General features: G+C 45.4%; 1 protein-coding gene across 1 annotated transcript in view; it reads right to left on the bottom strand.

Moving 5' to 3' along the window:
* Positions 1-21,074, bottom strand: part of LOC139060008 (uncharacterized) — a 102,943-nt gene extending 81,869 nt beyond the window's left edge. The window contains exons 1-4 of the mRNA XM_070538686.1: positions 21,045-21,074; positions 20,877-20,963; positions 15,701-15,925; positions 9,159-9,324 (exon numbers count right to left, since the gene is read on the bottom strand). Of these exons, the coding sequence (XP_070394787.1) occupies positions 9,159-9,324; positions 15,701-15,874 (340 nt within the window). The 5' untranslated portion in view covers positions 15,875-15,925; positions 20,877-20,963; positions 21,045-21,074. The remainder of the gene's footprint in view (positions 1-9,158; positions 9,325-15,700; positions 15,926-20,876; positions 20,964-21,044) is intronic.
* Between the last annotated feature and the right edge of the window lie 430 nt (positions 21,075-21,504).

Here is a 21,504-nt window from a genome sequence, read left to right as displayed (position 1 = left end):
TCGAACTCTGCGCCATCATGGATGGGGACAGTGCTAGTTCGCGGGAAGCACGTTGGCGACGCTGGTGTCGCTGTGCGGGCCACACGGCTTTGCGTTTTCCATCTGCGGCCCTTTGTTTAGGCCTGAATGGAGAGAGATGCGTTTGCACCTGGCCAGGCAGGCATTCTCAGATCATGAACAGCAGGTTGCCATTATCCCTCAAGAGAAAAGTTTATAACAGCTGTGTCTTACCAGCACTCACATAAGGGGCAGAAACCTGGAGGCTTACGAAAAGGGTTCTACTTAATTTGAGGACGACGCAACGAGCTATGGAAAGAAGAATGATAGGTGCAACGTTAAGGGATAAGAAAATAGCTGATCGGGTGAGGGAACAAATGCGAGTTAATTATATCTTAGTTGAAATTAAGAAAAAGAAATGGGCATGGGCAGGACACGTAATGAGGAGGGAAGATGAAGGGAAGACGTAACCCTTAATGGTCATTAAGGGTTACGGAATGGATTCCAAGGGAAGGGAAGCGTAGCAGAGGGCGGCAGAAAGTTAGGTGGGCGGATGAGATTAAGACGTTTGCAGGGACAACATGGCCACAATTAGTACATGACCGGGGTAGTTGGAGAAGTATGCGAGAAGCCTTTGTCCTGCAGTGGGCATAACCAGGCTCATGATGAGGCAGCATATTTCCAATTGCTAGTAGGTACAGCGGGGCGTGGCACTTGCGGAGATGACGCAAATTTGCGCGCATGCGCAAGAGTGGGTGCGAGAGAGGAAATGTGGGGACTTTTGCTCCTTGAATATACGACTCTTCCTAGGCACTACGGAGGAGTTTCTTAGCATGTGTTGTATGCGCTTGTCCCTAAGCGTGCCGGCAGAAGTCGCGGGGTGTGGTAGTGCTCAGCTTAGCACTGCAAGTTGGCGGCTCGACACAATTATATTTATTCAATCGTGTTTTTTACTAATTGAAACAAAGTATCATTATTTTGCATTGCTGGTGGCACTCGCAGAGGCCTGCGCATGCCAGGGGAGTATAAGATTGGCTGTTCGCTATTGCGGACAGCCAATTCTTTATGCGAACACCCCCTGGCATGCTGCGGCCTCCGCGGCCCCAAACCACAGGCCGCCCTGTTTCCAGCTTTGATCCCCCTGCTACCGCTTGGGTGCGCCGGAGATCCTGTGCCGCCTGCTTTAATATAATATCAGGTGCTCTCCTGAGGCCTCCATTTGGCGGTTACATGTGCCCTCCTGGAGCAGTGCTTGTAAAAAAATGCAATCTATCATCGCGACTAAAAAAGCGACCGCGACTTATACAACACGAGTTAGAACCTTGCCCCTTCAGACACAGCGATCACCAAATGGGGCGCCCCTGTCCACTGCCTCGCCACGCAGGCAGCCAGCGGCGAAGCGTAAACAAACTGGGTGCCCAGGGGACAAACTCATACAACACGCCTAAAGAAACCTCCTCCATTGTGCCTAGGCAGACTCACATATTCAAGGTGCGAAGGCCCCCAGTATCTCTCTCACACCTGCTCTTACTTGCGCCTGCGCAGAAACGTCAAGCGCTGTGAAAAGCGCTATGCCCCACTGTACCTACTAGCAATTGTAAAAATGCGGCCAGGCATGGCCAACGCCTCAGTTGCCAGTCGCTTCTCTCCTGTGAGATTCCACCCTAAACTCAAGGGCGATAAAATCGTCGCCGTGTGCCGTATGTGCGAGTGAAAGCGTGCAAGGGTGAGCTGGCGTACGCAGCTCAATCTCCAAGCGAGGAAAACGGGGCGGACACGCGCCCTCTCCTGTCACGTGCGACGCACGAGTGGTGAGGCGGAGGGAGGGAAGGGAGGGGACGTTCTTCGGCAGCTGCTGCTTACGGCGTGGCCATGCGGGTGCTGCATATTGAAAGCGATCTGCAACGTGGCCAAAGTGCGCACCCGCGTGGGCCTCATCTTCAAAGTGATCTGCTATGTTTGCAGAGTGCGCGTAGTGCTGGTAGTTTCGTTTGCAATGCGCTTTCTACGTTTCATTTGTGTAGATGCGATCGCTGTACTAAGGTCAATTGCCTCGCTGCTACTGCCGCAATTCCTCACTCCAACGTTTTTCAGCGAATTTCAGTGGTCATTGAGCGAGATGTGTTCATGTTTATCCGTGCGCGCGTGACACCATACTTGTTAATTTAGTTAGTAAGCGTAAACATAAGTTTATACAGTTGATAAAACTACTATCTTTATTTCGTATAGCTACCTACTAATTTGCTATTGCAATAGATGCTTGAAACTGCGACACTTCTTTTTTTCTCAGCGCCAGTCGGCGCGATGAATACGCGGATGGTGCAAGAGCCATCTCGACGTTGGGCACGTTGGCCGCATTCAGTTACGTTGGCTGCACCAGTGCTTCGACATATAGACATTGTTCATGCCAACGTGACGTGGCGTGTGTGCGCAAGTGCTCATGCCACGTTGGACTATATAAGCGCCTTAACTGAGCGATTCTTTTCTCCGACTTTCATTTGTTCAAATTTTGTATAATTCGAATTTTTGTAGCATCCCCGCGGAATTTGAATGAATTAGCTTTTGCTGTATTGTGCGCACACAAAAGCGGGAAGTGCCGACACGGCACGTCATCGTTCTCAATGGAAGGCTGCTGGTCGCACTTGCCGGCACTTCCATGAACAAAATGCAACTACATATACACTGAAACCTCATTATAACGAAGTTGAAGGGGGAGACGAAATTACTCCGTTATATCTGTTGCTTCATTATATCCATTACTGACATTTACTCCAATATACCATATATACCCACATAATGAACACTTTTTTCCCTAATATAATGAAGCAAAGTTGGGGGTGCGTTTATTACGTGGGGTACATTTCACGGTGACATTTTCTAAACAGAAAAAAATGAAAAGGAAGATGTAATGATTTGTCACATGCACAAGATAGCTTACCTTTACAGTAAAAATAAATGTACAGTCGCCGACCGATTTTTCGGACTCCAAAACTTCGGACAAGCTCAATCATTCGGTCTGCTTCGCGGCACCGCCATTCTCCCCATAGACCATAATGTATAACTGCCAAAGTTCAGACACCTTGCAACCTCTCGTCTGATTTTTCGGACACTCCTTGAGCCAGCTTGATTGAGAGCACCATGCACTGACTTGCTGAACGCCATTTTTGTTTTGAACAGAGCCTCCTTGCTGCCCCACGAAGTGGCGCTACTACAATTTCCCGCTCATCATAATCGGTTCTGCCTGGTTTGATAGAGTGGCTACAGCAGTTCCAGTCTCAGCTTAGTAAGCCATGTCAAGACAATCCAGCAGCTGATTTGTTTGTTTCTTCGTGCACGACGCTGCGAGTAGGCCACATTTTTCGTTTGTGCAACTGGTGTCAGCATGACGACGTGGTGGTGTTTGCTTTGTGTGCTGTGTCGAAGTTGTAGTGATCCAACGCGGCATATGGAAACATTGTGTCAAGTGTCTAATGTTGTCGGCAGTGCCCGCGCAGACTGCGCTGGGGAATGCTGGCAAGCGGGTGCCGGGAGGCCTAGGATTTGTCGCCTTCCGATGTGCTCCCTACTGACGCCGAAAATGTTCCGCCGAGACCTGTGCAGTGGTTGCATTGTGATTCCGGACACCGTCTTATTTGACAGTTTCACAGGTAGTGACACTGCTGTACTGAGATGCGCAAAACTCGACGACGGCAAGATCATTCGTCAGGTTTCTGCTGCACCGCTGGACGATGACTCTAACTCGGAAGGTGACGCCTCATGTGCTGCGCTGCCGTCACATGTGGAGCGTGTACAAGCAGTGACTGTGCTTTCAGTCGCCTATAGTGACCGTACGACCCTCTCCGAGATTGAGGCTTATCTGATTGCGTGTAAACGGAACAGCGTGCAACGGCGCATTCACGATTTCTTCAAGCCTACTGCCGAGCCTGAATAAGTGCGTGAAAATACAAAAATTAAAAATTTTCTTAATCTGCTTTTTCGGACACCTGTTTATTAGGACATTTCCGCAGTCCCCGTGAGGTCCGAATAAACGGTCGGCGAGTGTATGCCATTTGCAAACCATAACTACTCTCCATTGGGACTGCCAGACCTGCCATTCAAGTCGCTGGCAGCGTCATCCACATTGTGGTTCTACCACAGAATACAAAACCAACGCATCAGCTGCGCAAAGTTGGTGCGGCCTAGGCCGCAGCGCTAAAACAGCGCTAAACGACAGGAAGAAGAGAAGGGCACAGACCACACTGCTGTGTCCTGTTGTTTAGCGCTGTTTTCTGCTTGTAAATACACTAATCTTTCGCACCGCCACACAGAGCCGTGCAGCATGGCGCGGCTCGCGCAGTCAGGCACATGCAAGAGAGAGAGGTCAGTGGAGAAGTGCAACGGTGAGAAAGACTAGGGCTGCTTGCCGTGTAGATGCGAGAGTTTTAAACTGTAAAGGCAAATGAGTGCCGAACACTACAGATAGCGATCTACTCGGCACGCAAAGGTCGCGCTTTTGGAGACCAATCTAGTTCGTTATTTATCTATTGGCTGGGCAATTTTACTTCGTTAGATTGACTTTTAAATATATGGATCTCTATGGGGATTTCAAGGGGAATTTGATTTACTTCATTATATCGCCTACTTCGTTATATCCCGTTTCATTACAATAATGTTCGAGTGCAGTGGAACCTCTGCATGTATTGTTCACTGCCCACAGGTGGTATTCTTACATTGGCACATTTATTTGCCTCTTATGGCAAATGGGCAACAAAAAATTAAGTGACAGCACCCATAACACTGCAGCATGCCTCACTTACTTGTTATGCGAGTATATTTGAACCCATTTATAGTGATGCTGGTTCTAACAATATATTGGATATAACAATGAGCAGCCAATGCACCGTCAACGTTTTATTGTGTTCTATGGTAAAATAAATTGCTTATTACAATGCTCCCATGCCACATTATTGGTTACAAGAATTAAATCTGGATACGGATGTGTGTGCCGAAAAAAACAAGGAGCACAAGCCGCTTTGTCGCAACTGTTCTTGTGCCGCGCATCCCATATTGCAATGCCTTTGTTGCGTTGCATCGGTGGCCTTTTATGCCCCTCTCCCGGCTCTCTTCCACGATCTCACGGACGTCGAATGGGTGGAATGGAGACAGGAGGGGGGGGGCAATGAAGGCGTAACATGTGGGGGTGCGAAGCATAAAGGTGGGTGTGGCAAAGCAGCTCAAATTTTTCCCCCCAGAATTTCACATTCTTTAAAATTTTTTTTGACACAGACACCCACCCAGCAGCCAGATTTAATTGTTATAGCCAATAATGTGGCATGGGAACATTGTAGTAAGCAGTTTATCTTGCCATGGAACACACACAAAAGTTTACAGTGCATCAGCTGTTCATTATTACATCCTAGTATTGTTAAAACCAGTAATGCTATAACTGCTATTTAACTGTACTTCTTCCTGCCTAATTGAAATGTTTGAATGCGTGTCACCTCTGCTTTTTCATGCAACCATATAATAACAATCATCATTTGTAACAATGGGATTTTTTGGCACTGGATTCATCGTTGTGAGTGGCTTCAACTGTACACAGCCGACATAGATGTTTTCACGAGAGCTACATGCTCTCTAAATGAGCACTCATGCGTGCAGTTTCCTTTAACAATACTTAATGGAGCACACTGCATGCACAATGAAGAGTATGAAAAACAAGACCCAGCCATCAATACCAGCCCCCATCTTGCAATCACCATTTTCAAAGAGGCCCCTGAAGGTGCTGGTTGTTCATATCATGCAGCTCGTACATGCTGGTGTAAACGAATGCACCACTTGGGTAAATCGGTATTCAAACGCGGAAATGTGAGCTCTAACAGCGTTCCTTGCAGCGTACATGTGAGATGACTCTTTGAGATTGAGTAAAATAAAAAAAGCGAGCAGCACCGCGTAGAAATCAGTGGCAAAAATTCTACAGTGGCTGCGCCAGTAAGGCAGACCGTTGTGTCGTTGCAGTGTGACAACGAAATCATTTGAGTTGTCTGCTGATGACTCCACTCCAGCCGACACTGCCATCGACACAACATAGCTCTTGCAGAAAGTCAGCAGACCAAAATCGGCGTCGTGTCAGCCTAGTGCAACTGGGCCTAAATTCATCTAAACTAATGTAAACTGCCAAATCAAGTCGATGACACTGGTGATCATAGTCCCCTCATCTGTAATGGCACCACTAGTGGCAGCTTCTATCCCTACAGCAAACTTGGCCTGAAGTTTCTTGACCAGTGGATAAGTACCGTATTTACTCGCATAATGATCGCACTTTTTTTGTCAGAAAAATTGACGCAAATTCAGGGGTGCGATCATTACGCGGATTAAATTTACCGCGAAAAAAAAAAATTTTTTTTTTCGCCCCGCGTTTGCTGCGGGATGCGAGATTGCAGGTGCGGGACACCAAAACAAAAATGGCGGCCGGCGGAGCAAGCCGAGCGCGCCGAACGCGATTTTTTTTTCTTCTCGTGAGTACATTACGTGTATTGAAACAGTTTCTTCCGTATCAGTGATGAATAATATCGTTAATATCGGCAAGTTTGCGGCAGTAACGTAGCCATGTCCACTTTGAGGGGACAGAAACAGGTGGGCGCGCTTAGCTGCCAGTGACATAGAAATGCATGGGTGACGTGCTGCGGAAACTGCGACATCTGTCTTCACTACTATCCTAATACGGCACGTTTCCGCTAAGGGTGGGCGAATATCTTAGCTGTGTTACAAGCGTCGGCGTATGAATAGGGTACACTTTTAACGTATCAGAGTAAACGTGGCTACTATCATTGCCGCGCGCGATTTGTTGCGTGCTCACGAGTGCAAAAGCAGATGAAAAGAATCGAAATGCGCCTTTATTGTTTTTGTTGAGATCAACCATTATAAAGCCAACCCATAATAAAGGCAAGTTTGGTTGTACCTCATTTTGTCATAGATGTGCGGAAAGTGATGAAAGTAATGAAATGAGGTATCTACTTAAGAATGTTTGGTGCGTGCAGGCCGCTTGGCTTGTCTTGAAAAGTCGTTCGTGTAGCATTCGACAGATGGTAAGCGCGATCATTATTAGCTAGACTTAGCACACGACATATCGCTGCGGCAAGTTCGGGGTGCGATCATTACGCGGGGAATAAAAGAAAATCGAATTTTGATGACAAAATTTAGGGGTGCGATCATTACGCGAGTGCGATCATTATGCGAGTAAATACGGTATTAAAGGACTCCGGAATTGCTAAGCCAAATGCTGCTTCACTTCTATGTCCGTGATCCAATTGAAAGTGGTGGCTTGAGCATGACTCATGAGGAGCAAGGAGTGGGAAGGCGAGGTCAAAAGCCTTCACACCCCTTTCTGTTACCAGTACTTCTCTGTCCCTCTTCTACCCTTGGGTTATAAATCTGAGTTTGGCACGCGAGAGGTTAGCTATTGAACTATATTCATGACCAAAGAATCTCAACCTATATTCGTGATCAAAGCTAGCAAAAGCACTGAGCTAATAGAGTCCCAATGTAAAACAGAGTCTGCCGCCGGAGCCATGAGGGACGAGGCCGCATACCAATATGCCCTGCTATGGATGTCGATATCATAAGTTGAAGCCACAGTCATCCAAATCACAAATACCTTATTTACTCAATTCTAACGCGCACAGATTATAATGCACACTCGTACAGTACACTACTAACTAAATTAACAAGCATGGTGTCACAAATGCACATGCAAACTTTGAACACATCTCACTCAATGACCGCAGAAACTCACTGTCAAAATGCTGGAGTAAGGAAGCGCGGCAGCAGCTGCCTCTCACTTCAAGGCGAACTATAAGTGGCGAAAACACAGCGTGCGGCAGACTCTGTCCTCGTCAATGATCGCTTTCAAGATAAGGCCAAAGTGGGTCATATTGCCGAAGTGGGTCATTGCAAACACGTCCTACTTCGGTCCACTGTGTTGCTTTGCTGGCGAAAACCATCTTCTTCTGTTTGTGCCAGTCCCACATGCAAGTTTCAAATACTACGAACGCTCGTGATGCGGCCTGATTTCCGTCCATCTTCACACACATTATCACTTTCCTTTTAAATGCGGCATTATGATGAACCCGGCACTTCATGCTAATAGAGCAAACGCAGAAAACGGGAAGACAGACGGTGGACTAATGTCTAAGCACACGCACTACAGCACACCAAAGAAGCTACAGCAGCTAGGCTCGAAGCTCGTATGAGGCGGCCATTTTGAAATGCCGATGGCGAAATGGTTACGCAGATTGTCTTACTTCATTCTAAGGCGCCAATTCTAATTAGTTGACCTATATTCGAATAAATTTTTTTTATTTCTCTGAGAGCACAATATATAGGCATCAACCTATATTCGTGCCTGACCTATTTTCGAGTAAATATGGTAAATGGTGTATTAAAGCCAAATCAGCAGCACTTCCATACTGTTTACAGTAGGTGCATTTTAGTACCCACAGAGAGTGCAGCAGCACGTGTAGCATAAAGTTTTTAACTTTACACTGTTACTAAAGTATTCTGTACTACAGCAAAACCTTATTAATTCGGGTTTTGCGGGACTGAAAGAATGTCCGAACTAACCGAATCTTGAATTATTGAGGGAATCAAGAAAACAAACCCAAATGCTTACTGCTTCAATACACATTTATTTACTAAATGAAGAGGCAAATCCTGCTTCTATTTTGCACAAAAGTAGTGCGGAAGCTACAATTCTCATCATTTCATGGCTGATTAGCACTCACAGCGGTAAAGGCCTCGCAATTTTTTTAACTGTATTTTCACGGTAAGAAAGACGAAGATTTGCTGCGGCTTGGAAAAAAAGGTAACTTAGAACTCTGGAATCTCTGAAGGCGTGATTTAGACACCGGTTATAGGTGGTGTCCAATGATGACAGACTTCCAATGCAGAAGCATCCGGCACCTAGAGTAAGGCAAAGCATGGCTTTCGAGAATGGTGGGTGGGATTCAAAATGGGGGGGGGGGGGGAAGAGGGGGTGTATTTGCACATTGCATATTGCAGTTTTCACTTTGCACTCGATTCTAATGCGCATGTCATACTTTAGTGTATTTTCCCAAAAAGAAATTGCACATTAGAATCCAGTAAATATGAAAAGTAGAAATGAAGATTTGTTGAACTACTACCTAAGTCGTCCTTCGGGAACCGCCGGAACTGGAAGTTCTTTTCTGGAAAGACGCCTTGCCAGTTTTTCACCCGTTCCAAGCGCATTTTTGATGTAGCAGCACGAAACCTCTGCTTTGCCTCCGTTCCATCACATGGCTTTCGTCTCACCTTCAATCTGTGCCAGGCCTGAAAGAAAAGGCACCAAATTACAAGCTCTTCAATACCAAGGGCTCTGCCAGCAAGCTTCCCTGCAGAACCCAATGTCGAAAGCAGAATGGTATCTCAGCTTTTGGAGAAGGCAAATGGTATCTGTTACATGACAATAACATCTGTAGTAAAGCGTGCGTGTGCCGTCTTGAATATATAGGTGACTTCCACTAATAAAACCATGACGGGACAGCATGAGTTGGTTGAACGTCCCTGTGAATTAAAATAAAAGGCCGAATTGCCCCAACATGCTCCAGTGCCTCATTTGCCAGAATAATCCTCATTCACCTGCTACCATCAGCACTAAAAGGAATATTCGAGAGAGCATCATATGTGAAATGTGTTGATCTAAACAGTTTTGGTCTTGTGCAAAAATATTGGTCAAGCATAGCACCTTCTGGAAGAGATAGTACTTCAAAGGTATGAGTGCCTGCTGGGGCCATTTATTAGATAAGCTTATTCTGTCCCTCATCTCCTCTGCTTCCCTTCTTTATTGTTTTTTTTTCTTTCTTGCTCCTGCCTCCTATTGTAACTACAGAAATGTAGCCGCCGAACGAACTTTCAACAAATTGTTTACCGGTTTTCTTTTTCCCCATTTGTCTATGGGAATTGAGTGAGGTTGTGTTAGGTTGGGGCAAGCAGTTTTGCCTCAACTTGCACATAACTAGAAACCCTGGATTTGAAGTCAGAATATAGCTGCTCCCATCTAATCTTTCTGTTGCCATGATCAGAGGAAGTGGGTGTGCTCATATGAGCAAGCACATGTAATATGGGTGAATGCATGCAACTTCTAAGACAGGCATAGCAAAGGCACACCCCATAGGAAGGTATGTTTGCTGGCCAGGTCATTCGAACGATCAAATCAACCAATGTCAAATTACTGGAAGTATAGCAAAACCTTGTTAACTCAAAGCTGCAAAAATGGGAAAAAATTTCGATGTAATCGAAATCGCAAAAACGGAAGCTCACTGGCTGTGCACAGACCACATGGAGCATTTCCAAAATGTTGCCAGTAATATTCTTGGTCCCTTTTGCGAGCATCAGCCCTAAACACGTCACATGTACAGGTAACAACATTACTGGCACTGTGTCAAGACAGCATGCTTGGCAAAGAGTCAAGACAATTGATCCTAATACAACAGTTGAAGATAGTCATGCGATGATAACTGGTTCCAGACATACAAAAAGCTGATGGTAGTATTTTCTTCATCTTAACGAATTCCAGACGATTTCCCTTCGAAGACCGCAACTAAACTGCATAAGAGCACAATGACAACTTTAGAAAAGTCAGCGCCACCTGTGGCACCGAGGGCATTATGGGAAATTTGATGGTCAGTTTTGCTTTTGGAGGACATATGCTGCATAGCTTGATACTACCGCGGCTGCCACAGCGTGCCACGATGAGCTCTCTTGCCACTTAAATGTTTACACAACTGCATGCTTTCATTGGTTTCTGTGGGTGACGTAGCTCCAGGCATGCGAGTATGGTGATGCGACCCAGCTCGAGCTCGTGTCATGCTTTGATGAGAACGAAATGTCTCACACTGTCTACCAGCGCTGGCCTTATGCACAGAAATGTGTAAGGTCAGCACCTGTTTCTTTTTCAAGGGTTCTTCGACTACATTTGCCAACGCAACCACCATGCTCTCACATATTCTTAAAGATAAAAAATATGCTTGCAGGAACCTCATAGCTGTTACCAGTATACATTAAGGCATATGTTTCAACACACGCTTGGAAGAGCAAGTGGCAGGCAATGTTTACATCCAATCAGTCTGTTGTCCCCAGCAACTTGTCAAAATGTGTTAAAAGACACATTCACAGATATCAGTTCAAATAACGTTTTTGGCGTTCTAATTGGCACAAGGCATATTCCAGTTCATAATACATGGCCAAGAGCTCCACAAGCAACTGTTTTTGCATCCATTTGCTTTAAGCATGATTGCTGTCGGAATGTCTCCACGCCATATTTACTCGATTCTAATGCGCCCTCGACTGCAATGCACACTCGTTTTCAGTGACCAAAAAATATAAATAAATAAAAATATTGATTGTAATGCGCATAACAGCTCCTTATAGCTATCAACGAATCAAAGCATTTCATCCTCGGTGCTGTCCAAGGCATTCGAAATCCCGCACTTTTTAAAGGCCTTGTTGACCACTGTGGACGGGATCGTGCACCATGCATCTTTTACCCATCCAGCAAAGCCCTGCAGCGAAGCATGCTTCATTTTATTGGCGGGCGTAAATTCGTGGCAGCCACTGATGAGCCATTTGGTGTAGAGCACCCAAATTCTATCTTCCACTGGCTTGTTCAAACAAACACCGAGTGGCTGGAGCTGCGATTTCATGCCGCTGGGTATCAGGACAAGGTCGGTGTTGCATGCAGCCAGCTTGTCTTTGATGCGCTGGTCAAGGTGGCAGCTGAACGCGTTGAGCACAAGCATCCCACGCAGACCCAAACTGCCGCTGGGTTTCTTCCGCCAGATGTTATCTGTCCAGTGTGCAACCAAGTCCGTGTTCATCCAACCTTCTTCATTTGTGTGCACAATCACGCCACTCAGAAACACGATGCCTTTCGGGCGTCTTCCGTCTGAAAATAAGATACGGGGCAGCTTGTGCTCATCTGCAGTGCAACAAATCATGGCGGTGACTCTAGTTTTTTCGTGGCCGGAAGACAAAACGCGCACTTTCTTTGCCCCTTTCTTTTCAACAGTTGTGGTGGCATGCATGTCGAAGTAGAGTGGCGTCTATTGGCATTTCGAATCTGTCAGAAGCGGTAGCCGAAATTTCTATGGCGCAACTTCAAAACGTGCCGCTGAAAACTGTGCAATTTCTCTTCGTATTCTTCAGGAAATTTTTGGCATATCGCTGTCAGCCTTCGAAGAGAAAAGCCTTTTGTTTTCATAAAATTTGATTGTCAGCACCTGCTCGCCTTGAAGTCACTCCGCATTAGCCCTTTCTGTAGGGCTAACTGCATCGCCCGTACTTTGAGCAGATCGGTCGTCACAGGCTGCTGTGCCGCTCGCTGCTCTTGCACGTAATCCACGAGCAGTTCTATTTTGGTGAAGCAGCCCTGCTTCGGTCTACTGAAGCCCTTCCTTGTTGCTTTGCTGGCAAAAATACACTCTTTCTGTTTGTGCCAGTCCCGCACGCAAGTTTCGGGAACTCCGAACACCCTGATGTGGCCTGATATCTGTCTGTCTTCGTGCACATGATAATTTTTGTTTTTTTAATGCGGCATCATGGTGGACTCGGCATGTCTTCGCAGTCGGCACTTCGATGCTGCTGATTGAATAAACACAGAAAACAGGAAGACAGATGGTAGACTAGGTTACACCAGCATCTGGTTACACGTACAACGTGGAGGTATGCACATGAAGGAAGCTACGGCTGCTAGGCTAGAAGCACGTACGAGGTGGCCATTTTCAAATGCAGATGGCGACGTGGTAACGCGGATTTACGGTCATACTCGAGTCTAATGCGCATGCAATTTTTGGACCTGAATTATTGGAAAAAAGGTGCGCGTTAGAATAGAGTAAATATAGTACACGGAGGCACGAAATCCAGCAAAGTATTGATGTAAAACCTACTCGATATTCTGAATGCATGTCACTGTCCTCTCAACAGTGTGTCGTGGCTGTGCATTTCATGCATTTAGCAAAAGCAGGTCGCAACTCACAAGCTTAGCTTCACACACACCTGGTGAGCAAAAAGCAGGTGCCGACCAACGCACTCGCTACATCAACTGTACGGAAAGAGACATGACAGCTGCAGAACCGGCATGGCATTTTGTGGTCACTGGGGTTGCGTTTGTCTTTCTAATCTGTTGTGCTATCATTGGCAAATACGACTGAAGGTTAGACAAGGCACATCTGTGCGGGTGGCTGCAAGTAAAGCAGGCGACGGAGTGTCTTCTCTCAAGATTTCCATAATGCCTTTCCCTGCAGACGCTTAAGGGCGCGAGCAACTTTCTAGAGCTGTCCACTGTCCCAACTCTAGCACACACACACATCATTTACGCCTCACCATCATGCAAGCATGAAAAGAGCCTCCTTATCAAGCTGTGATCTCGCTAAAATGCTGTAGGCGGCTGGCTTCTTTTGGGTGAAGAGCGTGGGTGCCTGCTCAAAAGCGATAATCATAGGTCGTTGCCAATGCCACAAATGCGGTTCTGGTTTCGTATCTGATTGCAATGTGTAGGCAATTTTCAAACCCATTTTCTTTGAAAAAAAAAAGTGTGCATTATTTGCAGGCAAATACGGTAAAGCGTTCTCAAAATGACGCATTTTGTGATTTTTGGTAGATATTTTTGAAGCACCGCATGCTACAACTATGAAGCGAAGCAACTTAGGCCTGGCAACAGTGTCAGCACTGAGCCTGCAACAGTGGGGGCAGCGTTCAGCTGTGTGCATGGTCGTGAGCTGGCCAGGTGTCGTGTGGCATGCTGTTAGAGGAGGCTTGCCACTAATTTGTTCATTCCTTAAAAAAGAAAGAAAGAAAAGAGAAAGTGTATTTCTGCACTTTTTGCAAGTGGCCAGTAAAAGCTGCATGCAGTATTATACTGCTGCACGCAAGCAATGCCGCAGCAATGTACGTTGTACATGCCCCATCTAGACAAAATTTACCTAAAATTTTGTCAGTAGTAGCTGATAGTCCATCAGAACTGCGTTCATTAAGCAGGATTTGTTTAAGAATAAAAGTCACAGTTTTGCCTGAAAGGCTAAGCACCAATTGCAATAGCAAATTAGTAGATAGCTATATGAAGTAGGATAGTAGTTTTATCGGTCTTGTAAACTTTTAAACACTCGCTTACTTACTAAATTAACAATGATATAATGTGCAAGTGCGACTGAATGAGGACATAGAAAGAAACAGACACACAGAGACAGTGCTGTCTGTGTGTGTCTGTTTTTTTCTATTTCTTTGTTCAGTCGCGCTTACACATTCTATCATGAATTCAAACTAACAAGCCCGCCAACATGGTTTAATTAAATTAACATGCACGGTGTCACGCATGCACAGGTAAACATGAACACATCTCGCTCGATGAGCGCAGAAATTCACTGTTAACTTGCTGGTGTGAAGCATTGCGGCAGCAGCAGCGATCGAATTGACCTTCGTGCATCTTTTGCTTCAACGGGAACCAAACATTGAAACCACAGCGCATACCAGCACTACACGCACTCTGTAAACATCGCAGATCGCTTTGAAGATCGGGCCCCCGTAGGCGTGTACTTTGGCCACGTCACAGATCACATTAAAGATACAGCGCCCGAACGGCCGCACCCTAAGCAGCAGCCACCGGAGAATACCCCCACTCCCTCACCTCAACCCCCGCCCCGTGCCATGCCTCGCAAGCAACAGGAGAGGGCGCGCTTCCAGCTCGCCTTCCTCACTCGCACATTCAAAATTGAGCCGCGTTCGCCAGCTCACCCTCGCACGCTTTCACTCTCACAAACAGCATATGGCCAGGGGTGATCAATTATAATATAGACAGACCGAACTAAGAAACAAAAGCAGGAATGGATTACAGTTATCTGAATGCATGTAGGCCTTTGCGATGAAGCTGCATAAGTTGCCTGTGGAACTTAAGTCCTCCCTGAATATTTTGAAAGGTATAAAATGTCCATAAATGACCATTTGTAGTAACCTACCTTTAAACAAACTAAGTGAAAGCCTTTGCATGAACATAATATGCCATCACTTAACACCTTGTTGACAAGCCATCAATCGATTTCTCTTGTCAGCAAAGATGAATTTGGGCTGCATAAGAACTAATCTGTCTCATTCTTTGCACATCAACAACAGTAAAATTATTTTTGTGCACAATAGTGTATTGTGTTGCCAAAGGGCATAAACACCCTTCCACAAGCTGTACAAACTTCCTAGACAAAGGACACTGTGTCCCTGGAGTTCGTGAATATTTCTGGCAGCCTTCCAGGTGACCACATACACAGGCACAGTGTTACACTTTTGCATGAAACACATTTGTGACACTAGCCATGAAATCAATTGTATACATGGGTCTTGTGCTCACACAATTCCTAAGGAACATGGGCATGAAGCTCACTGTTTCATGCTAAATACTGAAGCATGCAAAAAGCACGAACTATTGTGGCACGCACTCTACTGCTGTGGGAAGACACCTGGCAAGTCGGTGCCCATCCACAGACTTGCCGAGTGTTTTCATTCAACTAGAACCTGTAGCGCCAGAGTGCTACAGTGACAAATAACAACCACAACCCAAAGGCACGACACACTTTTGTAGTGTTGTGCCTTTGGGGAACACTGACAACTTTCTTTCATGTGCACCTGCTGCGTCACTCTATATGATAATGAAGACATGAGGTACCAGGAACAGGGCGAAGTCCTCCTCAGGTGTTACGGATGAGCCATTGCCATGCTTCCAGAGTAGCTGGAAAATTCCCGCTTCCCTGTCGAGCCAGCGAAGCCGCTCGCCAAATGTGCCCAGCTCCAAGTGCCTGAACAGAAACTGGAAGAGCTTGCCCGTGAAGCGCCTTGGCATCTGCAGGCCGTCAAGGGCAAAACTTGACACCTGGGGCCAGATACACAGTACCTGGTGAAAAGAAGTATAATCAAACAAAAAAATAAAAAAATAAAGCTTTTCAAGAAAACTTGCACCTAGATCAAGTTACAGCAGGATCCTCCTAAACTGAGCTTTGTTAAGCTGAACTCTTAACTACGCTGAGCAGTTCAGGGAGCTTCCACTGTTTCTGATAGACACAATGTAAAAAATAACAATATTAGTAATAATACTAACAGTGCTAACACTAAGCATTTCCCCTACAGTTTTGTCAATATGAACTCTTTTATAGAATGTGTTGTTGCTGGGCTAGTTGGCTCATGTTGACTGGAAAACTAAGCGCAAATAATTTAGACACAGTCCTCATCTATACCTGTGTATAAATTATTCGCACTAAGTTTTCTAGTCAACATGCTCTTTCAGTTCTGCACAAACAAGCACAATCCAGCACCAGGCAGTTAGTGTCTGTGGCTGCATGTCACAACATCGATTTTCATTAGAATAAAGTGATAGAATGAGTAGTAGCGTGAAAACAAACAAACAAAGCTTATTTTCTGGGCATTTCATGTGCAGGTCCTGTCCCCTTCTAGCCTTCAATGGGAGAAAGACACCTTGCAAGTTCACGGAGTGACAATACATATTGCTTGTCAGTTGTGATATTGACAATTAATGATGCACATACACTACCCTGTAAACACTCTTACTAGCACTGTAAGCAGTTCTGAGCGAATATGCATGAACTAGAGCACACATGTGCTGTTTTACTGCAGCCTACAGTGCACAGCAGTATATACTTTATTTTCCCTCTTTTCTTATCTTTTCAATTCAATTCAGCTTTATTCAACATCTGTCAGATGTTTGGAGCACGGACAAAAAGCCTGAAAAGGCTTGACTCTTCTCCCTTCTCATAATTTTTTAACGAGATTAGCATTCTTAAAATACCTCACGCACTTTTCAATATCTGTCAACATTCTCCCTTTGATGCCACCTTGGGTCACTGGTTACATGCCGCTCTTCAATGAACCACTTTGACGCTAACTCAGTCACTTGGAACTAGGGCCGCGATTTTGCAGCAATGCGTTTACCCAATGCTAATGCTTTTTGCCACTTTTCGCATCTGTGAGTGGTCAAGCAACGCTTCGCCCCAGGCGGAGCATCAAATGCGGCCATTCACACCAAAAGCGCCAAAAAACATTAGCATCAAAAAAGTCCTTGATACAAAATCACAGCCTCGGACGTGTGCAAATCCGCATTACCCGTAGATGACTAGCTCGCTTCCTACCATTGGATATGTGCCTCTCAGTACATGCCTCTCTTCAATGAACTTCTCTGACGCCAAGTTCAGACACTTGGAACTAGGATGACTGCAAGTTCTTGTTGCCCGTGGGCGAATAGCTCGCTTTCAAACACGCTTCCTAGCAATGGATATGTGCCATTAGGTATGTGCCAATCTATCATTATAATAATCATTGTACCATATAACATGCATCACCAAATTAACATTGCCAATCATCTTCGATGAATGGACACACCACCAATTTTTCCTTCTTTCTCATTTTTTTTCTCCCCCATTCCCTCAAGTGTAGCCAGGCATTGTGCCACTCTTGGTGGAAGTTACCAGCCAGCTATTTTTGCAGCGAAGCTGTTAAGGGCTAGTTCCCTCAGGATCGTGTCCACGTATAGACCCAAAACTCCCCATACGTGGGCCAATCCCAAAGATAGTGCAATGCCAAGCCGACCCGCGGCGGAGGTGAAGCAGGCGTTAAGCACTCCCCATACACGGGGTGACCCCGAAGATAATGCAATGCCATGCCGACCCACGGCAGAGGTGCAGTTCACCATTAAGAGGCCCACATACACAGCTCCACTGGTCATCCTTCTTACAGAATGGAAGGGCACTGAGGTCTTCTTCTTTCACCTTCAACTTTTTTGCTAAGCTGTCTATTTGCTAAGACAACACAAGCTTGCATGGTTAAAACACGCTGGCGGGCTAGTTGGTTAGAATCCATGGTAGAGTGTACAAGCGCGACTTGGACGAGGACGAAGAAAGAAACAGATACACAGACACAGCGCTTCACTTTCAACTATATATTTTATTTTCGCACGCATCGATAAATATATACCGTGCGAGCGGAAACAAACGTGACAGCAAAAAAGAACATTGATTGGTACATTTGGTTGAACCGGACACGTGTGCAAGGCAAGGGAAAAAAAGGGCATTCACTGCCCTTTTTGCCCCAGTGCTCACTGCCCCAGTGGGCATTCACTGCCGAGATTGTTCCTGCAAGCCCATGTTTGAAAGCACTTCCGTTCTGTATAAGGCTCATAGCAGGATGACGAGGGAGATTGTAGAGGCACACGAGATAGCAAAATTACAGCAAAAGTGCGTAAGCAAACCTTCGGTATCACTTTCGGAAAAGGAGATACGATTCCTTGGCTTGTCTTCGGGACAATTGTAGATTTTTTTCCCCTTTTTTTCCCTTGCCTTGCACACGTGTCCGGTTCAACCAAATGTACCAATCAATGTTCTTTTTTGCTGTCACGTTTGTTTCCGCTCGCACGGTATATATTTATCGATGCGTGCGAAAATAAAATATATAGTTGAAAGTGAAGCGCTGTGTCTGTGTATCTGTTTCTTTCTTCGTCCTCGTCCAAGTCGCGCTTGTACACTCTACCACAAGCTTGCAACAAACTAAGCAGACCTTAAGTTTGCCCTATGTACATTTCAGTCGACAGTATCTCAAAAGACAGCTTCGTGAAAACTGAAGCTACTGCAGAGCTCAACTGCACAAGGCTATATATAACAGGGAGCTTTGTGTCAATGTTTCTAATGGTGAGCCATTTAATTTTTCAAGCATAATTTGTCAACCCTGTTGAAATCTGCATGATAACCTCGTCTGACAGCAACACAAAATGTGTGAGTTGCACTACAAAGAACGCTTAAATAGTTATTGAAATACAGAGTATACAAACATTATTATTATTGTTCTCTGTCCTTGAACACTGTGACATCTGCTACTCTTTATACAGAGATATATTTGGAGGTTAATAACCTCACAAAACCTCTTGAAACCCAAGACACGACCAAAAATAGACGAGTCATCACACTGTATTCTCACAGCTTCAAAACAATTTGCACATTCAGCCGGCTCTGGAGTGACATAACTGACATGAGGACAAAACTTCACACTTTTTGGTCATGAAGTTAAATAAAAATGCTTCCAGTCAGGCAGTGCTTCCAGTCAAGCAGTCACTGCCATGTATTCTTTTAAGGATTGACCAGGCCCCACTCGAAATTTTGTTTGTACACTAGCAATCCACGGAGTGTTCTCTCTCGGTAAGGGGCCTTTTAAACTAACTCTGTTTCTCATTAGGTGGTACTAAACCCTCCAGGTTTGTGTACACCAGCATGGCTTTACATAAGATGCAATAGTGCTCACATAATGTGCTTACGTTGTGACAGTGGTCTCACTGTACATGCAGTCCTCTAATTGAAAGTTATCATGGCATGGCCACTGGGGTCATTACGCTATGAACACATTGGAAGTATTAAGGCTAAACTCCATGAGAGCAATTTTGTGCGCGACAATGATGAGCGACTAAACGGGCCGCCACTTGAACAGATCACTCGGTCTTGCATCTCAATCGCTAGGTTCTGGAAATGTAGAATTCGTCACTCGTCACACGGAAGTGTTATGAGCGACTAGCCAAAAGGGCGAAGCCGGAACGGGATGTACATCAATCAAATATTACCGACTGTCGCACGGAACAAGCAAGCGATTGAATTTTTATACGTGCAGGGATAAGAACCTACTGCAAGACCTTCAGAACTCTTTTATGCTCCTTTTTTACAGTAAAATACATCAACTAAATTATTAAAGCACGCGTCACGCTAGTTTCGATGCGTATTTGCTGCGCTCATACCGGCAACACCACAGAGACGTCGCTCAAGATCATTGCTCGTATTGGGTATGACTTTTAGGCTATGAGTGAACGTGACAGCCATCTCCATCGCATCACTTGTCGCTGTCGCGCACAAGATCGCTTGCACAGAGTTTGTACTTTGCTTAGCAATGCTGCACACATTTTACAGAAAAAGTGCGAAAAAAAAAACACTACAGGACAGGGATTTTTCATTGCTGTTGCTAATCTTGAATGCATACGTATATATTGTTCCTAACTCGGCCCAACAGCGTCCAAAAGACTTGACACACACGATCGAAGCACACTGGGTGGTGCCTTCTCAATGTGCTTTGATCCTTTGTGTGAGAGTTACTCGATTAGGAGGTTTCGCACAGCCCATAGGTTACAAAGCATATCATAGTGGGAAAAGGTGTATTGTGTAATGGATGTCAAGCACACAGGTATTCTAACACGTAGCCGCAATCGAAACATTCGATTTCACGCAAGCAATGAATATGGCCCAAGCGCACTGACAGCAAGGACCACAGTATGCATAACGTAGCTGTTATCACGTTCAGGTGCCGATGGAAAACGTAATATGGCTACGCACCAATGCAAGCGTCTCTGGCAGTAGGCGAACAGGAAGAATTATGCATCAAGAATAAAGCAAACAAGTACTGGCACAGTAATGGCCCACATATCGCATATGAATAGAAAAAGAGGGTGCTCGTTATCGATACGATCATTCAGCTTACACGTGTTGGTTACACACCGTACTCGCACTGCGTCGAGCGTCGGAGAAACGAAATGGTCATGCCGAGTGAAACAAACTGGCGCTAACCAAATCGATAATCGCCGATTTATAGCAAATGAAATCACAAGGTAGGCGCTTATCTACATGCACATTCAGCTCACACATGACGTGATTACATAACACAGTTGCACAATGTTATTTAGTTGTAGCAAAAAGCAAATGGTTCGTCATCGCAAACACGAACTGACAGCGACAAAAATCAGTGTAGGCATACATGTAAAAAAAGTGCGAAAAAGGAAATCGGTGGTCATCACGCATACAACTTACAAGCACATTTAGATCACACGTGCTCTGACCACCTTTCACAACGGTACAGCCATGCTTGCAATCGTGTAAAAACACAGCTGCAATTGCCTGCAACCATCGATGACGCAACATAAATACTTCAAAAGTATATAAATTACTTCAGATCAATCATACAAGTTGAAATCCTACAGTGGTGCTCCAACTTGACCGTTGTGGCAATCCCTTTCTCTATGGTTGTGGCGTCAGCAAGTCGGGGCACGGCCGGAAATCGAACGCCTTACTACAGTGCGACCTTCGCCGCGCAGAATAAAGAGAAACGACCCACTAACTTACTTGCAATGAAAAAGCGGGTCCTTCTCGATATTTCTTTCGTATTTAACGACGTAATCTTGTGGGAGAAAGTCAGTACTGGTCGGTACATCAGTAGGTCCACATGCGAAATGTTTTTTGCACCGAGCCGATTCGCTTGATCGCAAATATCAAAGAATCTAGGTTTGGTGACGTCAGAACAATTGACCACGATGGATGGATGGATGGATGTTATGAGCGTCCCCTTTGGAACGGGGCGGTGGCTTGCGCCACCAAGCTCTTGCTACTATGCTGCCTAATATCCTACCTAGGTTAACCCATGAGAACAAAAAAACACACT

The sequence above is a fragment of the Dermacentor albipictus genome, chromosome 1 (genome assembly GCF_038994185.2).
Source record: "Dermacentor albipictus isolate Rhodes 1998 colony chromosome 1, USDA_Dalb.pri_finalv2, whole genome shotgun sequence".
In the NCBI taxonomy this organism is placed as follows: domain Eukaryota; kingdom Metazoa; phylum Arthropoda; class Arachnida; order Ixodida; family Ixodidae; genus Dermacentor; species Dermacentor albipictus.
The sequence above is the reverse complement of the archived record's forward strand: the minus strand, read 5'-3'. Positions and strand labels throughout refer to the sequence as shown.